The 22,205-nt window shown below is 42.0% G+C and overlaps 2 protein-coding genes across 2 annotated transcripts in view; one reads left to right on the forward strand and one right to left on the reverse strand.

Moving 5' to 3' along the window:
* Window positions 1–8: 8 nt before the first annotated feature.
* Window positions 9–8,190, forward strand: LOC138968786 (anaphase-promoting complex subunit 4-like). Its single transcript, XM_070341429.1, has 4 exons — window positions 9–1,625; window positions 2,015–2,216; window positions 3,277–3,861; window positions 4,244–8,190. The coding sequence occupies exons 1-4, from the start codon at window positions 85–87 to the stop codon at window positions 4,508–4,510; spliced, it is 2,595 nt and encodes an 864-aa protein (XP_070197530.1). The 5' UTR covers window positions 9–84; the 3' UTR covers window positions 4,511–8,190.
* A 6,019-nt stretch (window positions 8,191–14,209) lies between these two features.
* LOC138968788 (uncharacterized) overlaps window positions 14,210–22,205 on the reverse strand; it is a 64,848-nt gene continuing 56,852 nt past the window's right edge. Inside the window, exon 7 of the mRNA XM_070341431.1 lies at window positions 14,210–21,378. Within this exon, the coding sequence (XP_070197532.1) occupies window positions 20,099–21,378 (1,280 nt within the window). The 3' untranslated portion in view covers window positions 14,210–20,098. The remainder of the gene's footprint in view (window positions 21,379–22,205) is intronic.

The raw sequence follows: 22,205 nt of genomic DNA on the forward strand, positions 1-22,205 counted from the left end.
AAAATCGTGCCCGCCAAGCAAACTGTACACCACACTGTCGTCTGCAATTTGTACGATAATACTGATTCTTGTTCCTTTTTCAACATGCCGGAAGAATATTTCAAGCAAATCGACGAAAAGCATGTGTCGACAGAAGTTGATATGCTGCTCTGGTCTCCTAAACTGGACTTGGTCGCTCTGGCGAACGCGCATGGTGAAGTTGTTTTGCATCGTCTGTCCTGGCAGAAAGTCTGGACGCTCGCTCCTCCCTTGGAAACAGACACAGTCGGAGGGTTGGCATGGCGACCTGACAGCAAAGTTCTGGCCATCGGCTATCGGTCAGGTAAGCTGAGACTGTGTGACATAGAAAAGGGAGAGGTTCTTCACGCCACAGAAGTGGAAGGCGAAGTGACGTGCATGAGTTGGACAGAACAAAAATTTACCGAAGCAAACACGTTCACCAGCGAACCATACGGGGAGGACACTTCCAGCAACTTTCTCCCCAAGTTACAACCTCTCACCAAAAATTACAATGAGAATGCTGCTGTTTCTAAAGACAACTTGGATGAGGTTGTAGAAGACAGCAAGAAACTGAAAGACCAAAAGGAGCTGAACTTTCTGATTGTTGGAACAAATAAAGACTCCATCCATCTCCTTGTGTATGGGGTTTTCCCTTTCGCTCAAGCAGGTTTTATGATTCAGGACGGCTCTCAAGAGAGACGCGTGTTTTCTGCAGTTTTCACAGATGACCTACGCTCACTGTCAGCAGTTGTGGCTTCCTACGCGGATGAATCTGATGAGATAGATTACTACATTCTGACCTTCGACACTACGCTGATCATGTCTCGTCACAAAGAGGTCCGCATGCTAGGACTCAAGTATGGATTGATTTGTTGTTTAGTGGAACACCTGCAGACAACCATACAACAGATGTCAGAAGCCTGGGAGGACATTTTGACAGAGATGGACTCCAAGCTACGTAAGTTCGCTGAGGAGAAGAAAAAGACTGGCCTGGGGACCGTCAGCAATGACTTCCTTGAATTGCTACTGTTTGGCAACCCTAGCCCAGAGCTGCAGAACTTTCTCCTGCATGAGTTAACGGACAAAGGACTGAAAAAGCTGGGATTTTCTATTGAGACTTCATACTGCAACATTCAGAAACTTGTGGTGAAACATCTCCAGGCTGTCAGCCAAGCTCTTGTGTATCACCTGAGTGAACTACACGGAATGGCACTGTGGCATGACAAGTTTGGAATCCTTGGCCTTGACCCTGCTGCTGTTCAAGCAGCCATTAAAGCAGCAGGATCATTTGTACTCTGCGCCAGCGACCTTCAGCAGGTGATTGACGGCAGCATCAAGAACTTCAAGGCATTCTTCCGTTGGCTCTATGTGGTGATTCTGCGTCTGTCAAAAGAGGAAGTCCCACCAGAGCTTGGAAAGATCAACCAGCAGCAGCTTGATTTTGTGGCAGAGTTTTTGAGAGACAATTTTAGCGACTTTGTTCCAGAGGACAGTCTGCTGTTTTCTGAAGAAGGGGAGAAGTCCAAGCTAGACATGTCATTGTCAATGTCACTGTCAGAACCAGCTGTGTCCACCTCTACACCTACACTTCCAGTTCCACAGTCACCTGTGCACAGAAAGCCCAGGTGAGACCATTGACACTGCAACAAGTGATAGTGCAAGTTTGGCAAAGAAATTGCCAATGTACCTGTGGAGTTTTGCCATTTTCTTTTTAATGTCAAACCAAGCATGTTTTTTGCCCCCCCCCCCCCAAATTGAGCTGCCTCCTAAGTACTAAGTTCTACACATAAGTATCATACACTCAAGCTTTACCCTCAACTCACCCCACTCTCCCTTCTACCCAAGTGCCTTCTGCACACACTTTATCTCTTCTTATAGTCACTAAGTCAGGCTATTCATCAATTATCAGTGAATTATTTGTCTATAAGTATAATAATCTATTATATATAAATATTGTTTGAAAAAAATATTTGTTTGTAGCTTATTTGGGTATTTCTTGTTGTGTTTGTGGCAGGTTTAAGATGGAGAACGTTGGACAGTACTTGAGAAAAGAAGATCTGGCACACCGGTCAAACCTGGGCAAGAATCCCTGGGTGCAGTTTGTGCAGTCGTCTGCAGCGCTGAGGGAAAGTAAAGTGCTGTACCCTGTCGACACAGACAAGTCCCTGCTGCAGCTGCAGGATACGTTGGAATCCACCCTGCAGACTGCCCTGAATGTGTGTGGTTTGTCTTAAATCATTTTTAAGAACCCCCCCCCCAATTTAATTTAAGACTTCCCCCTTTTTAAGACCTTGCTTTTTTTAGATTTTCTGTTGATAACCTCTGTACTAATGGTACCCCTGTTTTAAGACTCCCTCCGTTTTAAGACCTGATTTTCTGAGAATTTTTGAGGTCTTTTACCATCAGTCATCACCGTGTCAACGACCCAGTCTCACAAAAGTGTCTAAATCTCTGAACATTTTAAAAATTTTGATTGAGACTTCATGTAATCCTCGAACACCATAGAACCTGCCCATCGACCTATTCTTGAAGGATGATCTTTGTAAACAAACAAATAAATGATGACGTAATTTTAATGACACAGTCCGGATGATGTGGGTCATGGATAAGACAACCCATGGATATGAAATTATAAAGAAGGTATGACCCATACTCTGCAAAGAGACGGGAGAAAGTTGATCCCTTAGATTAAAAAATGGCTTCTGCGCTTCCCCAAACTAGCACATCCTTTTGTGAAGGATAATCCAACCTGGTGATTCTCAGTCACTGCAGCATTGTTTGTTTTATCCACACTTGCACTCGCAGTGGGAACACCCTCCTCCCCCCCTTTCTAAGACGCCTAATTTGAGCCTTTCTCCCTATTAATACCCAGTTTTCTCAGACTTTCTGTTCATAACCTATGTAAATTTACCCCCATTTTAAGACAGTCCCTCCATATAAGGCCACAAAAAAATAGTCTGTTTACGGTATCCCGACTGACCCTATTTTTTCCCACGACCCTAGACTTTTTTGGCATTTAGGGGAAAATTTAAAATAAAAAAAATAGAAATTAAAAAAAAAGTCTTTGTTTTTGGCAAAATAACTTAAAAATATGTTTTTTGGAGAACAAAATAATAAAAAAAAATCCCGACCTACCGACCCTATTTTTTTTGCCTGTGTTACCGTAAACAGACTTTTTTTTTTTTTTTGCCTTAAGACCTCATTTTCTCAGAATGTTGGAGGTCTAAAAAGGGGGATTCCCCTGTGTTCAACCATATAGACTTGTGTGTGGAACAGGGGTCAGTGGAGGCGGTGGGTCAGACTCTCCAGTGCAGCGTCATCTACCACTTGTTCACACTGACCGACACACAGGCCAGCGTGGAGACCAAGATTGAGCTCCAGCCCCCCAAGGTGTTCCAGTTTGTGGACAGCGAGCGCCACCAGGTGGTCACCATCTTCACCAACAACTACCTCCCCCACCACACCCTCTACGTCCTGCGCCAGCCCACCGACGTCAGCAAGGTGGAGGAGGAGGACGTTATCGTTGCCGTCAAATCCACCGGAGGCGGCTCCGCGAACGCGTCGCTGCTGAACGAATCTGGCGCCAGTTCCTACGCCTCGTACAATTGGCTGAACAGCGGTGATTACTCGGTGCTGGACATCGGTCAATTTGACGAGGGGATCATGACGGTTTTGCTGGCCAACAGCTCACAGGATGGACGTCCGGCGCTGGTGCAGCTGCCGCTTTCGGCCATTCCTGCAGGTTCTTACACCAGTGTGAATACCACGGAAAATATCGTCAACATCACTGCCATGGAGACGGTGGAAATGGGCTCGCTGCTGACTTCCTCTGGGTCGTTTCAGCACCTGGAGAATATGCAGGTGAGGGTTATGTAGCTTGTGTTAATGTATGTCTGTTGTTTCTTTTGTAAGTAAGCATGTGTGTGGGTTTCTGCAAAGATAAAGGGAGTTTGGTTGAATGTTGATGTGTTTGCCAACTAGTGGCTTTTTAAAAATTAATTCATCAGAAAATTGCCCCACTGCACAGTAAGCAGTCGTAAGTCAGGATGTTGAATTTGGTGTGTGTCCAAGTGGAGAGATGGTTGTCACACGCAGAGGCCTGGGCAGATCTGTGGAGGTAAGATTGCCTACCTGAGATGGAAGGTACCTTGAAAGTGGGACATAAACAAACACAGAATTTACACTGATGTAAATGTTAGTTGTGTAAACCTGCCCGTTGAATCCACTACGATGTCTGTTGCAGGCTCACTCCCTCTCTGTCAGTCTTCGGAAGACGGCAACGGTTCTGTTCCACTCTCGTCGGCGAGTTCGTATCTTGATGATGGAGGAAGACGACGATGAAGAAGATGACATGGATGACACGGGGGCTGGCGACGAGAGTTCCCTCTTGCAGAAGAGCAGCATTCCGGACAACAGTATGAGGGTGGACGAGGAAGAGGAGATGGAGGATGAGAACAAAGAGAACACGAGTACATCAAGCACGACTGAAGCAGATACTAGTGCTGCGTAAAGATTGATGTGTAGATTCTGAGAACTTTTAGATGTACTGGTGCTGCAAGATCGATGTGGACATTATGGTATCTTTGAGATTAATGTTAAGTTCTTTCAGAAACATAACTAGAGAGGAGATTGAGGATGAGAACACAAGTACATCAAGCCCCGTTGAAGCGGATACCAGTGCTGCATGAAGATTGATGTGTAGATTCTGAGAACTTTTAGATTAATGTTCTTCCAGACAACAATATTAGGGAGGAGAAAAAGATGGAGGCCGAGATCAAAGCAAAGTACTTCTGATGGGAATACTAGCACTGCTTTGAGAATGTGCAGATTGTGGTGTCTTTGAGACTAATGTTCTGCTGTCTGTCTCTATCAAAAAGTCATGCAGAGAGTTTGTTTATGTGTAGCCTAGGCTGAGTGAGAGTGTTTGATTGTGTATACAGTAATTGTTTAATACTGAGTGAGAGTGTTTGATTATGTATTATAAGACGGTGCACGAATGTTTCATTCTGTATAAGACTCGGTGAGATTGTTTGATTGTTTGTAACTGTAAGAATGAGTGAGAGTGTTTGATTATGTGTAACTGAAAGACTGAGACAGATTGTTTGATTGTGTATAAGACTGAGTAAGAGTGTCTGATTGTAGCGAGTGCTTAAACTGAGCAAAAACATTATTGCACCCATTTTTGTACCCCAACTAAAACATTCATTCCCGTGTCATTTTAGTCAAACTTTATATGCCATTAAAGGCCCTTTACTTGGCTACCTTGCCAAATGTTACCGGACGTACGTCTCGTATATATAGACTTAAAGGCACAGTAAGCCTCCCGTAAACCATCACAGAGCTCCCCGAGCGTCTACATACAGTACAAGCATACTTCCATTTGAACGCTCACCGAACGGGAACATCCTGGCTGCTTTCTGTCGAACGTGAGAAATTTTCAAAGAATTTATTTTCGTGGACTTGCTCCTCTACAACAATGGCGCCTCGTTTTGGTGCTGGACGGCTGTTATGAATATTCAATACCGGAAATCACGCCCGGACAGTAAGCCTCCCGTAAACCATCACAGATACTGTCAGGCTTTTACACACAGTACAAACACCCTTCCATTTGAACGCTCACCAAACGGGAACATCCTAGGTGCCCTACGTAAAGAGCGAGCAATTTTTAAAGAATTAATTTTGCAGATTGTCTCGAACACTTTTTGGACCCATCCTGAACTCAGGTCAAAAATGAGTTACTTCCCTTCGGGTCTCATTCTATCGATGTAAACTGGCGATAGCCATGGATCGATGATTATCAGAATGTTTTTGGACCGTGGTGCGTTTTTGCGCTAGACCTAACTTTTAAAATCTAAATAATAAATTGACAGCTTGTTACACAAACATTCTTTAATCATAAAAGAATTCTTTTTTCATCAAGACAAGATCAGTACAATTCGAAGTTGTGAAAGTTTGAAAAAAGAAAAGCCCGGAAGCAGGGTCACGCAAGGGTTGTAGCAGATGATGGTTTATGCATATATATCGCCGTTCCTCTCAACAGTCAAAAGCCATCGCTGGAGTTCTTGTGAACCACAGCCGTTTGTTTCGTGCATAAAAAACGTGCTATTGTAGATAAGCTCACATCGAGACGCATTCAAATGACTAACTGACGACTACATTGTGAAAAAGGGAAACCGGATCACACGGGTTCACGATGGCTCAGGGGTAAGATAAACCATGCAAAAATAAATTCTTTGAAAATTGTTCGCTCTTTACGGAGGGCACCTAGGATGTTCTCAATCGGTGAGTGCTTAAATGAAAGGGTGTTTGTACTGTGTGTAAAAGCCTGACCGTATCTGTGATGGTTTACGGGAGGCTTACTGTGCCTTTAAGATCCTGAAAGTTTCAAATCAATCCATTTAGAAATTGCTGAAAAACAGCGCTTTTTGTCATGGTACCCCTCAAAATGGACACAGAATCCTCTCGTTTTCTACTGCTCATGCGTTCCACACCTGCATCAGTAGAAATGACATAACACACGAGATATGCAAGATAGGAAAACAAAACAACCTGTTCTGGATAGATAAAGGAGTTTGAATAAAATGACATGGGAATGAATGTTTTAGTTGGGGTACGAAAATGGGTGCAATAATTTTTTTGCTCAGTTTATATTACTTATTTTTATTTGGTTCAGGTTGATATTTCAGCTTGTTTTCTAATTTACTTCTTGTATCAACATAAAAAAGAAACAAACGTAAAACAACTTCTTTTTTACATTTAGTCAAGTTTTGACTAAATGTTTTAACATAGAGGGGGAATCGAGACGAGGGTCGTGGTGTATGTGTGTGTGTGTGTCTGTCTGTGTGTGTGTGTGTGTGTGTACTGGACCGATCTTTATGAAATTTGACATGAGAGTTCCTGGGAATGATATCCCCGGACGTTTTTTTCATTGTTTTGATAAATACCTTTGATGACGTCACATCCGGCTTTTTGTAAAAGTTGAGGCGGCACTGTCACACCCTCATTTTTCAATCAAATTGATTGAAATTTTGGCAAAGCAATCTTCGACGAAGGCCGGACTTTGGTATTGCATTTCAGCTTGGTGGCTTAAAAACTAATAAATGAGTTTGGTCATTAAAAATCGGAAACTTGTAATTACAAATTTTTTTTTAAACGATCCAAAAACAATTTCATCTTATTCTTCGTCATTTTCTGATTCCAAAAACATATACATATGTTATATTTGGATTACAAACAAGCTCTGAAAATTAAAAATATGAAAATTATGATTAAAATTAATTTTCCAAAATCAATTTAAAAACAATTTCATCTTATTCCTTGTCGGTCCCTGATTCCAAAAACATATACAGTGAAACCCGGCTATATTGAAGTGGCACGGGACCCGGGAAGACCTTCAATATAGCCGGAACTTCAATATAGGCAATTCTCGGTTATATTGAATTTCCCTCCTTGTTCACTATACGTTCTTATTTACGTGTCCACACATTGCGTTTGATGTGAGATATATTCCCATTAATCTTTCACCTGTTGGCTGTTGTTCTTCGAGCCTCCTTGCTTTTTTCTGCACACTACACACACGGACACACACTCACACACACGCACGCCCCCCTCCCTTACACACACAAACACACATTCCATATTCCTCAGCTACTTCCTTTCTTTTATTGCAGCCAGTTTCCAGCTTCTGAATAAGCTCGATTTTTCTTTTGACGAAATCCCGCAGTGGGGCACTGCGGTTAAGAAATTAAAGGCCCCTCCTGTTTTTGGAACCGCAGGAGCTTTCTAGTTTGCTGTTAGGTAGATTTTTGGTTCCTCTTTCCTGTCATGCTCTCTTTTTCTTCATGAATTCTTTTCTTTTTTCTGCCTTAATCTTGCTCATTCACCTGTATTTTTTCCAAAAATCTCTTCTCTTGCCGCTTGTCTCGCGATTCATGTATAGTTTAATCTGTTAGTGTTCTGATGTAAGTCCAGCAGTAGATAGGTTAAGCCTATTTTAACATACTGGAAACTGGTAATCTTCCAGTAGGTATTAATTTAGTTTTACTAAAGCCTGCTGGGACACAAGTAATGGGTTAGTGCATTTGTAAACAGGAATCGCTTGACAAGTGGCCCCTTTCATCCCCCCCTTCCTCGTCCTGATATGGCTCTGCGTAGTCGGCTGGACGTTAAGCAAAAAATAAACAAACAATTTTGACGAAATGTTGTTAATTCGCCTTACGCGACTTGTTTGTTTTGCAGCCATCTTTGCTAGTGTACAAAGGGAAACTACTCGCATGAACAAGAGAAATTAATTCGGGGAGATCTACGCACCACAAGACTACATGGCGTAGCTGTCAGAGGCCCGCGGCATTGTTATCAGAGACTTCCTGACTCGAAAGTTGATGCTGATCTGGCCTCTCCCCTTCCTCAACTGATTGCGCTGACAGAGGCGTGTCATATCATTCGGCGCCCGCGCAGTCATTGTTCTTAAAAAAATCTTTGGAGCAAACATAATATAGCCAGGTAAAAACGTCCCGTGGGTTGAATTTTTGTTTCAATATAGCCGGGATTTCAATATAGCCGACTTCAATGTAGCCAACATTTTTTAACAAAGAAAAAGTAGAGCTTCAGCCGGGACCTGAAAAATTCTTCAATATAGCCGGGATTTCAATATAGCCTACTTCAATATAGCCGGATTTCACTGTAGATATGATATGTTTGGATTAAAAACAAACTCGGTAAGCTAAACAGAATAGACTTACAGAAAAGCGTGTTATCCTGCTCAGCGCGACCACTACCGCACTATTCTGCATGACTTGTCGATTTCATTGATTATGATTTCACTGCCTTTACCACGAGTGGTGGACTGACGAAACTACGAGTATGTGGTCTTGGTGAAAAAAGCAGTGCGTTCAGTTTCATTCTGTGAGTTCGACAGCTTGACTAAATGTTGTTATTTCACCTTACGCGACTTGTTTTTTATTGTGCTACTTATTGTTATCATGTTATGGTCGTTTATCCCTTGACTTCCAGAGAAATATAATTAAGAAATCTTTTTTTTTTATACTTTAAATCATAAAATACATTCATGTACAAACCCAAACAACAAATATTGAAAGTCATGAATACTATAGGAACAAAATCGCCCTCTTCAAAGTAAATCTAATTTGAAAACAAAAACATGAGTCACTCTTGAAGTTAAAACGAGCAACAATAAAAACCGAACACAAATAGACCAGACCTCAATAAAATAAAAACCCCGCAGTGGGGCACTGCGGTTATGAAATTAAAGGCCCCTCCTGTTTTTGGAACTGCAGGAGCTTTCTAGTTTGCTGTTAGGTAGATTTTTGGTTCCTCTTTCCTGTCATGCTCTCTTTTTCTTCATGAATTCTTTTATTTTTTCTGCCTTCTTGCTCATTTACCTGTATTTTTTCCAAAAATCTCTTCTCTTGCCGCTTGTCTCGCGATTCATGTATAGTTTAATCTATTAGGCAAAAAAAAGAAAAATTGTCTGTTTAGGGTAACATGACCAAAACAAGTAGGGTCGGTAGGTAGGTAAATTTTTTTTTGTTTTTTGGGTTTTTTTTGTGTGTAAATGCTATGTTGGCTGAACATTCACTTCTTATATTTGATGAATACATGTTTCAAAACTAACGTATAAATAAAACAGAGAGAAAGGGAGAGAAAGAAACGCCAAATGTCTCTTTTTAGCATTTTTACCTTTTTTTTTTTTTTTTTTTTTTTTAAATCAAAAAAAAGTTTTTGGGTTGGCGCCAAATCGATAGGGTCGGTCGGGTTACCCTAAACAGACATTTTTTTTGTTTTGGCCTTAGTGTTCTGATGTAAGTCCAGCAGTAGATAGGTTAAGCCTATTTTAACATACTGGAAACTGGTAATCTTCCAGTAGGTATTAATTTAGTTTTACTAAAGCCTGCTGGGACACAAGTAATGGGTTAGTGCATTTGTAAACAGGAATCGCTTGACAAGTGGCCCCCTTCATCCCCCCCTTCCTCGTCCTGATATGGCTCTGCGTAGTCGGCTGGACGTTAAGCAACAAATAAACAAACAAACAAAATAAAATAAAACAAGGCGGGTAAGGCGAAATTACTACATTTAGTCAAGCTGTGGAACTCACAGAATGAAACTGAACGCACTGCATTTTTTCACAATGACCGTAGTCCGCCGCTTGTGCATAACGGAGTGAAACTGACGAGCCTGTTCAGCACGGTAGTGGTTTCGCTGTGCTGCATAGCACGCTTTTCTGTACCTCTCTTCGTTTGAACTTTCTGAGCGTGTTTTTAATCCAAACATATCATATCTATATGTTTTTGGAATCAGGAACCGACAAGGAATAAGATGAAATTGTTTTTAAATCGATTTCGGAAATTTAATTTTGATCATAATTTTTATATTTTTAATTTTCAGAGCTTGTTTTTAATCCAAATATAACATATTTATATGTTTTTGGAATCAGGAAATGATGTAGAATAAGATGAACGTAAATTTGGATCGTTTTATATTAAAAAAAAAATTATTACAATTTTCAGATTTTTAATGACCAAAGTCATTAATTAATTTTTAAGCCACCAAGCTGAAATGCAATACCGAAGTCCGGCCTTCGTCGAAGATTGCTTTACAAAAATTTCAATCAATTTAATTGAAAAATGAGGGTGTGACAGTGCCGCCTCAACTTTTACAAAAAGCCGGATATGACGTCATCAAAAGTATTTATCGAAAAAAAGAAAAAAACGTCCGGGGATATCATTCACAGGAACTCTCATGTCAAATTTCATAAAGATCGGTCCAGTAGTTTGGTCTGAATCGCTCTACACACACACACGCACAGACACACACACGCACACACACACACACACACACACACACACATACACCACGACCCTCGTCTCGATTCCCCCTCTATGTTAAAACATTCAGTCAAAACTTGACTAAATATAACAAAAAGAGAAGAAAAAGGAAATATGCTCACCAGCTTTTCAGCAGCTCAATAAATTAGTCTCCCAGGTGATACGTTTCATATTATTGATGACACTAATACGTTCTTCTATATCTTTATTTATCAATGTGGCGCTTTACAAACATAATATACACATAAACATTAGACAGTGATATTCAACGTTAAAGTGTTCAGGTAAACACATTTAACTGAACAGCATGGACAAAAATGCTAAATTCACATGAAATAGCATTCTTCTCGTAAATAATATATATGAACAGCTTTCACAATACAGAAGGCATACAGGGAGGCAACTTACTCTGTTTTTGGTGGCGATTTAATGTCGATAGTTACTTCCCTTACACTATTGGCTGTTTTGAGATATAGCGGCTTTATTTTCTGTGTTCGTATTTCTTTTTCTTCTTCTTGAACAAGAACCCATGGTATTGATGGCTGTGTACGTTAAGAGATAAGAACGGGGGTAATAGGAAAATGACCGAAAGAAACACCAGTCACAAGTAACCTCAAATTTGTGGAAAAACTACCATTGTCAGTCGTAACTTCCGTGAATGGCCTCCGAAATAAAAGGGGATAGAAAAAAATGGTTGTGGTACGGCCACGGTATTCCAATCCTATGACGTAGAACCAGTTTCGATAATCTTTCAGCAATCACAAGGTTTGCTCGTAGATTAGTAACTGATGGGCGACTGTGTATCGTGTTTGTTATTTTTATCACGGCGTTCTCGCGAAGGATATTTTGTTACTCCTGTGCTGTTTGACATGATACTGACAAGTTAATCCCAACCCGTATCGCATGAACAAGGTTCCATGGACCAAAGCGTCTCTTCTTTTTTTTCCGCAACAGGATATAGACACCTGCGCTGGTGCGGGGACCTAGCTACCACCCCTAGGTCAAGTGTTCTTTTGATGTTGTTGATATTGGTTTTTTTATGATTTGTTTGTTGTTGTTGCTGGTGAGTGTTGTTTCCATTGATGTGTGTGTATGTGTACTTTTTTTTTTACTCAGTGTTCATTTGCTTTTCTTTGTATACCTAAAATTCAGGCTTCATGTATAACCACACTACCAATGTATGAAACAAACACACGCACGTATATAATTATATACACACACACACAAACACGCACGCCACACACACACTGACACACACACACACACACACACACACACACACACACACAGATGTAGTGATGCAGAGGCAGATGTTGTTTTACCGGACCAGTTTGTCAGTTTTCTGGTTAAGTTGTCCAGTGAATTTTCAGCCACAGCTAGCCACGTCCTGACAAACATGAATCATTTTCTGTCGTTAAAACCTCGTTATTACGCTGCATGTGGCAGTGGACAGGAAATTTGGTGGTTTTATCGACTTCTCTGATTGGATAATGACATACGACGTCCCCCATCCGTCACTGGTATACTGGCAATTCGTATTGGCTCGAATCCTCTAATTGATACTGAGACCTGGTTTGAAGTTACAGTTTATCCCCAATATTCCTAATATTCTGGTAATAACATCTGCAGATTTACCTCCACGTTAAGACTACCTCCGTATTACGATCAGGCTGACTTTCTTGGTTTTTGTAGCTAAACTGAAAGGGGTGGGGGTGGGGGACAACTGTATCAGTTCGCGCACCAAGCTAAATTTTTTCCCCCTGGAATATTATTTTGTTGTCTGACAAAAGCGAAATTGGAACAAGCCGTCTGTAACATTTCGGTAGAGTGCATGGGTTGTAGAGACTTGGTAATTGTAACTGATCCGCCGATCTTGACCAGAGTGAGAGGGAAACTGCCGCAACATTATTAAGCTTTTCGTAGAAGTATAAAAAGACATTCAATTGGAATTTTGTGATCAGTCTCTGATTCAGTCTAGTTCTTCAGTAATTAATATGGAACACAGAAAAGCTCTCGCTCTCTCTCTCCCTCACTCTCTCTCTCTCTCTCTCACACACACACACACACACACACACACACACACACACACACACACACACACACAGGGAAAATCATTCACGCTATTTACAATGCGAGCCTTTTATTCGATTCATTTGAATCTCTGAACGATTAACAAAGCAAACAAAGAAAGCCTAAAATCCTTCTTCATTGATGTTTACCATGTGCCCCGTGAGCAGCACTCAGACCATCAAAGACAGAAAAACACGGACCGCTGCGTTGGTTTTCAAGCGAGAGGGACATGTCGGAACAAAAGATCATCTTTCAACTGCAGGTGTGAATTACATCACTCGACACCGTGTCTACTCAATCTCAAGAAAAGAACTGCCGTGCAGCAAGACTCGAGCAAGGCTGGGAGAGGGGATTAGAGTGTAAGCTGAGCACTTGATCTTGCATAAACAGACAGTGTTGGGAGGGCCAAAGGTCCCTTTTTCAACCCTGTTGTGGCAGATTTAATAATTGAGAGAATTGTCAAACCAAATAAGGGAATTGTCAAACCCAAATAAGAGAATTTTCGAACGAACCAAATGAGAGAATTGGCAAACCGAATGAGAGAACTGACAAACCGAATGAGAGAACTGACAAACCAAAGAAGGGAGTTGTCAAACCAAATGAAAGAATTGTCAAATTAAATGAGAGAATTGTCAACCCAAAATCAGAGAAAGGACACATTTCATCACAAGCAAATTCATACTCAAGGCATGCATTAGTAGGCTGAATTCCATGCGCATACACACGGCACGTAAGCACGCATTCACGCACGACCGAACACACACACACACACACGTTCTAGATTGCCATGATTTTTGCATTAGTGTGTGTTCGTGTCTGTGTTCATTTGTTTCCGGCTGTGCTTCCTGTATAAAATTGTACATAATGTTGGACTATTTTTTGGCCTAGGTTCTCCTTTGCTGTTGGCTGCCAGCGAAGAATGGCAGATGTCTACACAATAAAGGAAGCGATTACCATGGATTAAAAGCATTGATCAGGCGGTTAGAATGTTGGCGCCAGTAGAAAATATTTTATTTTATTTATATTTTTTTTTTTGTGTTTTTTTTTTGGGGGGGGGGGGGTATATTGTACTGACATGCTTTGCATTTTCAATCAATTTCATCGAAACAACTGTACTGTATACAAGTCATATGGGAGCTCGTAGTAGGAACAAGATCTGCTGCATTGCACAACTGAGTACCAGGTCAGAATATCTGTTCACACACACACACACACACACACACACACACACACACACACACACACACACATTCTCTCTCTCCCCCGCTCTCTCTCTCAAAAGCATCGATAAGCAGTGACAGCATCGCGAGTTTTTATTGCAATCGCGCGTGACCGAAAAGTGAGTTCATTAAAAAATTACAAATACGTTTTCATCATCATGATATGTTCATCTCTCGTGCGATCTCACGATGAAACTCAGAAGCACAACATACACAAGCGTGGCAGAATCATATTGATAAGAATACAAACAGAATTAAACACATAATTTGCATTGAAAATCATTGCACAGTAAACAAGCAGAAAGGACTTTAAGCTATGACATGATGATGATGTCTTGAGCAACTTTCAGCTTCCTTGGAAAGAAGCCATCAAGTCCACCTTGCCATCTTCGCCAAGCGACTGACATCAGCTGTAGTTTAAAGGCACACTCCTTCTCGTGTAAACAGTTCCGCTCACCATCTCAACGCTTTTACATGGGACAAAACCATTTCTCCACTTAGTCACATACCAAAAATCAACTCTTGACTGCTTGCTGTAGTGAGTTGGACTTTTTGGGGATGAATTGATTTCTTAATAAGCCACTACAGTGGGGATAGAGCCACTTGTTAATTGTTTCTTGTTCACAAAAGCACTAATCAAAAAATGGCTCCAGGGGCTTGCAACGTAGTACAATATATGACCTTACTGGGAGAATGCAAGTTTCCAGTACAAAGGACTTAAACATTTCTTACATACTGCTTGACTAAAATCTTTACAAAAATTGACTATATTCTATACAAGAAACACTTAACAAGGGTAAAAAGAGAAACAGAATCCGTTAGTCGCCTCTTACGACATGCTGGGGAGCATCGGGTAAATTCTTCCCCCTAACCCGCGGGGGGTGAGCATCCATCCAGGCTGTACCTTTTTGGTATTTGACCAAGTGGAGGGATGGTCTTAATTTGAGCATGTAAAAGCCTGGCCATGCAGAATTATGTGGTGATTCATAAGACATTCTATGCGAAAGAAAGCTACCTTAAAGTTTGTGTAAGAACAAAACCGATAGTGCTTAACCTCGAATTGTTTACTCCAAAGCTGTGAATCACCTGTCACGCCGAGGAAAGCACATAACACCTAGCTATTACGCAAGTTGTGTGTGTGTGTGAGTGTGTGTGTGTGTGCCACTTTAAGATATGCCCCTTTTTGTTGGATTAACCCAAAACAAGATCAAATGTATGATATGATTATTTGTTAAGTAAAAAGGCGAATACCACAAGATCTTATTTTGTTTGAAATACTGCACACGAGTAATGCCCAAGTGAGCGAAAGTCACAAAATAAATTCAAGCTTGGAACTAAACTGTCAAGCCATGTTCACTGTCGTCCAGAAACTAGCTAATTACAACTGCAGACGGCATAATTATGTTATTGATATACTGTAAATGAGATCTTTTAATGAATACACAATGTTTTCAGTAGTCTAGAGAGCACTTGAGTACTGTAATGCCGCCATTCACTTCAAATACAAGAATGCTCTGACATTTCAGCGCCAAAGCTTCGTGAAATAGATTTCGCGATGTCGACTTCGCCCTATTAATATGAGGCTTCAGGATGACATTGCAGAACCAGCGAGCAAGAACGCTCTGCACAAACAACACTCTACCACCCAGAAGAGTGTATATATAGCAATGTCTTTTTGTCGTCCCGGGGATATATTTTTGCCTGTCTAGACTGAACCTACTAATATATTTCAGTACTTTGAAAACTCTTCTCTACCGCCATAGTAATGAACTAGAGTCAAATGTTTAAATGGCACAAGTGTGCGGGTATATTGCTCTAATGACACTAACGTGTATTTTCCTGTCTGGAAAATGTTGTCGCGACTACATTTAACAGTCACTGAAATCAAAAGATTCTATCAGTTTATATTTCTACACCTAAGAGACACCGCCCTGATATCACCCTTCGTGGTGGACTGGGCGTTAAGCAAACAAACAAAATACACCTAGGAGACAAAAACTACAAATTGTATCGCCTGTCTCAGTGGATAATGGATTTTGCGCTGCTTCAGAATCGTCCATGAGATACACATTTATTTACTACTTGCACAAAAAGGCTGACGTTTTCGATGAGATACAAAATATTACAAACTGGTACCAAGTCAGAGCAATTCTTAGTCCTCGTTATATCGATTAGGTTGAGTTACATTTATTGCACTTTGCCGTATGTAGCATAAATTACACGCAGAAAGGAAAAGAGTTGACAAACGAAACCATCCTGTTTTGTACAACCTAAAAGGAAAGCTTGTATGAGAAGTAAAAAATCAAGTGCAACCTCTTGACTTCAAAGTCAATGTCCACGCAAGCCCCACACTATTTATTGTCTTCCTCAAAAGCGACATCGACGCCTTACGAGATATATGGAGGAAAGGGGTGGAGAAGGGTTAAGAGCATGATGATCGTAGAAGTGGATGGAAGGATATCATATTTCATTGTTTTACATTTGCAAAATCAACCCCAGGGCCACATATAATTATCACGACCATGATCATCAGCAAACGCAGAAAATATCAGACAGAAAGAGTCTCGAACCAAATGAATGATTAATCAAATAAGAAAATAAAAAGGCGAAGGCATGTCACGAAAACACACAGGAATAATGAAACTGTCAAATGAAATTTGCTTCGCGAACTCCGATCACGAAAATAACAATTTTGCACACTGTTTATAAACTTTCGCTTAAAAAAAAATGGATGGACATTAAACTTTCTAAAATTCCCTCTGCCAAACTTGTTAATCTTCACTCTGATTTAAAAGTTCAAAGAAAACGTGCTCTGTGATCTTGTTATGAATATACTGAACATTCATCGTTTCGCACGGTGATATTCTGTGTGTTCTTTTTTAAGACCAAATCTGAAAACAACCATGATGCCTTTGATGGATACAAAATGCTGCTGTTTGGACGGATGCACAGCAAAGACTGAATTGAAATATCATGGTCATGTTTCAAGCATATTAGAAAACTGTGTGTAGTCCAAAACGTTGAATTTGAAAAATCACCCAAAAGCACTTTTGACATTGTAAAACAGAATTTCCAAAATACTCAAAAATTTGCTGCCAAGAAGATTTTGCTTCAAAACGGTAGAAATCATCTTTTAAAATGAAGCTGATAAAAAATAATGACGTCTTCATCACGAACGGCTGTCTTGACAGCGCTGCAGTAAACTCAATGTCATCAGCAGATTGTTTGGGAAACATATAAAAATTGATTAAATTCCACATGTGGATTTCACATAATTCGTTGACGCCAAGGAATCATTTAAATACAGCTCCAAAAAAAGACAGCCTCTAACATCTACTCTGTCACTGGAGAGGGTTCGAAAAGGTTGCACGTGCATTTACAGAAAATCATCAGAGTTAAAATGACAGCACATGACAGAAAAACAGACAATAACAACGTACAAGGCTTCATTAGTGTAACCATCACAACCTTGATGAAGAAAGTCACAAGTACCTACTGGAATGAACACATACACACAAGTAACATGATTTTCACAACTTTGATGAGGAATGTCACAAGAATCTCCTTACGTCCCCAATACGCACAATTTTAGTAGCATGATTTACAAAGTGCAAAACTGTCTGTCACAATCGATAGCCACAAAAATCCACATGCGTTATCTTGTCTGGATTCTATCGGACATGGCGGCTGCAGTGTGTGTAATGCCAATGACGCTGAAGACTCTGCTCCAGATCGGGCTTGCAGATCCACATCCGAGTTCATCGGTGAGTAAACGATGATCGGAAATAACCCTGTCCGGTTTGTATGGGTAAATACTTGTGAACAGTCTTGTTTTGGGTGACTCAAAATGTCCCATGTCTATATATATAGGCCAGTAACTAGCAAAGGATGTGTCTGAAATACGTGGACAAGGGGGACATGTAGGAAGCTTGCCTCAATAAAAGCAAGAGTAGTTAGTCTTTCACAACCCACACAAACTCCATAGAGTTATTTCCAGAATTCGTCTATTGTATGAACGAAAATGTCTTCTTCGGAACTGACCTGAGAACAGCCACCGACTACCGGAGGTATTTATTCCTCCTCGCTCTCACAGATACATGCGTTGGGAACGATGGGATGTGGGATTTTATGGGAAAACCGAACGAGTTGTTGTTGAAAAGAGGATCCAGATGATACTGAGGACGGTTTCATCCCCAAAAACCATTTTCAACTCTCATCCTGTTCATCACACAGTGGAACCCCCTTTTAAAACCCCCAATTGTAAAAATCTCCCCCCACCTCCCCCTTCTCAGACCGTGGATGTTTTGTAAACTTAATGTCTGTAAAGATCCCTCCATTTTACGACCTGTTTTGTTTAAAATGCATAATTATTTGAAGAGGGTTCCACTTTACATCTGATCCAGGCAGCGCAAAAGCAGATGAGGGACAGCGGACACGAGGTAAAACGAACATACGACGGAACTGATTCAGCAAATCATACCCTGAACGACTCAACAACACAACACACAAGGTGACATCCCGGATAATAAAAAAATCAATGCAGTATCACTGCATGGCAATCAGAGAGCGTAAAACTAACCTGCTAAAATCGAAGGAATGTATATGTATCCGTGCATGAAAATCAGGTAGGGTAAAAACCAATCTGTAAACATTGAATGCATGTATCTGTATCCCACATTTATATCCAAATAGGGCTTACGTTTTCTTGTGCCGTTTCGTTGCTTCAGACTTACAAAAATGGAAGTTTCAATAGAGTACAACCTTTTCTTTGTGAATCTGTTACAACGAAACTGAAATAAGTTTCTTTTGGTCTACTCGCAAGGTCATGTCAAAAACCTATTCGACTCAGCTGGGAAGCAAATGCGATCAGAACTCGCATTCATACTCATCCAGAGGCCGTTAGCTTTTGTTTCGAATAATTTTTTCTTTGCCCTCACGGGCCAGTGAGAAAAAATCTTTGAATCAGAACAATGGAACTGTTATCCTCTGTCATACTACATGACACAGTGAATTTCAAATTTGCAAAGGTTTCAGTGCGTGTATCATGTTGTGGTCATGTGCCATGAGATGAATGCATTTCAGTTGTACAACAAATGTGTGTGTGTGTGTGTGTGTGTGTGTGTGTGTGTGTGTGCGTGCGCATGTGTGTGTGGATAGTGTGTGTGTGTGTGTGTGCGTGCGTGTGTGTGTGTGTGTGTGTGTGTGTGTGTGTGTGTGTGTGTGTGTGTGTGTTATTGTACGTGTACGTGACTGTACTTACCGTTTGTGTGTGAATGCATGCGTGTGCCTGCGCGCCTCTATGAGCACACAATAACAAATATTTGCGTCCCACTGTCACATGACAAGATTTGCGTCTAAAGATCTCACCACTAAATTTGTGTTCATTTGTAACACGACTAAATTTGCGTCTAACTGTAAACTGAAATGTGTTACACTGAAACAAAATGGAACTGTAGTAAACTGGAACCAAGCTAGAATGTTACACAGTTCGATCACTTCGGAATAAGTGCAGCATTGTGAAACTTAACATTCAGTCTAACAGTCAAAGTGCTCGTATGTCACAATTTAAAACAAAAGATCAGTCAGTTTTATCACTGCAAAACGAACGGGATTCAGTTCTGCCAAGACTAAAACAAACCTGGATTAGTGTTTACCTGTAAAGCAATCTTTGACCTGACTCACATTGTTGAAAACCGACGTGGATATCCATTCAACACAGTAAGAAACTGCATCATTCAGCAGACACGGAAACTCGACAAGAGCCTACACACAATTAATCCACACACACACGTTGTACGCAGCTTAATCACTACACAGAGTTCTACACACTTCATACACTAAGAATCCTCTTTCTTTTGAGTCCTGCTCAGCTTCTCTGTGCCGGTCCAGTTCAGCTTGTTGATCCATACACACACACGCTGTACGCAGCTAAACCACCACACAGAGTTCTACACACTTCCTGCACTAAGAATCCTCTTTCTTTTGAGTCCTGCTAAGCTTCTCTGTACCGGTCCAGTTCAGCTTGTTGAGTTCGTCGTACTCAAAGTACGACAGCGGGTCGTCCATAATGAAGTCATCGTACTCCAGCTCTGGGGTCGCTATGCTACGCGTAGGGGACATAGTCTTGTTGCTTGTCATGCTCAGTTTGCTGGGACTACTGGACGAGGATTTGGAACTCTTCTCCTCCTCCTTCTCCGCTCCTAGCGTCTCTTCTCGGGGAGATTTGGGACTTTGACCATCTGGTTTTGGGAGGAGAGTCTGCCTCTCCTCCATAGCAGAGGGCCTACCGACCACAGGGGCCGGGGATTTGGGAGTCCTTGATCGGCTGCTGCCTCGAGATTCTATCGTGTCTATGGAGTAACTCTCCGTCAGCGAGGTCGGTCTTCTGACTTTCGTTATGGGGTAGATGAATGAGGTCTCCTCACACGTCGGAGTCTTTTTGGGCTCTGTTTTGGGCTGGTGAAGAGGGGAAGGAATATCGTCTGTGGAGTCCATGAGAGGAATCTGCTCTGCAGCGTTACCATAGTGATGTCTTTTGCTGGGTCCCGCTTTGGCGGAGAACGGCTTTGGGTCTACGGGAGACCTCAGCTTTTTCCCTGAGCTCGACGCTCTAGAGTCTGAGGGCGTGCCGAGCCTGGAGGATGACCCCGACGACGGTGGTTTGGTCAAGTTGATCTCAGCCTTCGTCAGCGTCGACGTTGCAGATGTCGCTGGTACCGTAGCATCGGGCTTAGATGCGGAGGTGGACCCAGACCCCGAAGATCCCGTCACCTGCCGTTCCCCTTCAGCTTCTCCTACAGGTGTGGACCCCCCTCCTCTCCCTCCCTTCTTCCCTTGCCGCTTGCGAGTCAACAGCTCGTGCTTGGTCATGGAAGGGGAAGGGCCAGGAGAGCTTGGGGTGCCAGGCGAAGCTTTCAACTTGTGAGGGTGGACCTTGGGCGACCTGGGAGCCACGTGCTTCAGGATGGGACTCGCCTTGAAGAAGTTGGCGTCGTGCACCGAGTCGTCAGGCGTGGCGTTCTTGGAGTAAGGGCTGTCCAGGTTGCTGTAGTCTTTGCTGGAGGGTTTGGGGCTGCCGTTGCACACCAACCCTCCTCCCCCTCCCGTGCTGCCTGGGGTGGTGGCCCCCTCGGCGCGTGACCTAATTTTCTTGAGTGTCGCGCTGCACGTGCTTGAGATGGACGAGGCCCGGGAGGCTGCACGCTGCTGTCCTGAGGAACTCTTCCGTCTGGCCCCGCTGCCGCCTGAAACACGGCGTCAACACACTGCATTGGGGGTTTAGTAACGTGGATGATGATGAGTGAGAGATGAGAGGGATGAGAGAGGGATGAGAGAGGGATGAGAGAGAGAGAGAGAGAGAGAGAGAGAGAGAGAGAGAGAGAGAGAGAGAGAGAGAGAGAGAGAGAGAGAGAGAGAGAGAGAGAGAGAGAGAGAGAGAGAGAGAGAGAGAGAGAGAGAATCAGAATCAGAATGTTTATTTGCGAAAACTCATATTGTTTATAGCAAAAGGGTTCTGGGGGGTTGGGTAATCGAACGATCCACGAACATCAGTGTACACATTGGTTTCAGTCTGTTACACAAAAACAATGCATCGTGATTCGGTCCGAAGCATCCAACTTGTAATCCAAGTCGGGAAATAACTTTTCCGTTTCGAACACGGTATTGTTCCATATCGATTGCGGTTTGTCACAAACACACATGAAATATGTGTGAGAGAGAGAGAGAGAGAGAAAGAGAGAGAGAGAGAGAGAGAGAGAGAGAGAGAGAGAGACAGAGAGAGACAGAGAGAGACAGAGAGAGACAGAGAGAGAGAGAGATAGGGACAGATAAGAGACAGAGAGAGAGAGAGACAGAGAGAGAGACAGAGAGAGAGACAGAGAGAGAGACAGAGAGAGAGACAGAGAGAGAGACAGACAGACAGACAGACACGCAGACAGACAGACAGACAGGCAGACACACAGGCAGAGACAATCAGAGAAAGGTTCAGTGCCACAACAAAAAGTCTTCAATACTTCTTCGGTGCTCAAGTTCGTGGCTTTTCATTTCAAGACAACTGCTGTCATCTGCTGTC

The sequence above is a fragment of the Littorina saxatilis genome, linkage group LG6 (genome assembly GCF_037325665.1).
Source record: "Littorina saxatilis isolate snail1 linkage group LG6, US_GU_Lsax_2.0, whole genome shotgun sequence".
NCBI lineage: Eukaryota > Metazoa > Mollusca > Gastropoda > Littorinimorpha > Littorinidae > Littorina > Littorina saxatilis.

Excerpts from the sequence above, each read along its gene's own strand:
- LOC138968786 (XM_070341429.1), top strand. The coding sequence starts at position 85 with ATGCCGGAAGAATATTTCAAGCAAATCGACGAAAAGCATGTGTCGACA. Across the intron at positions 1,626-2,014 it reads CCTGTGCACAGAAAGCCCAG|GTTTAAGATGGAGAACGTTG; the intron begins GTGAGACCATTG and ends TGTTTGTGGCAG. Across the intron at positions 3,862-4,243 it reads AGCACCTGGAGAATATGCAG|GCTCACTCCCTCTCTGTCAG; the intron begins GTGAGGGTTATG and ends TGTCTGTTGCAG.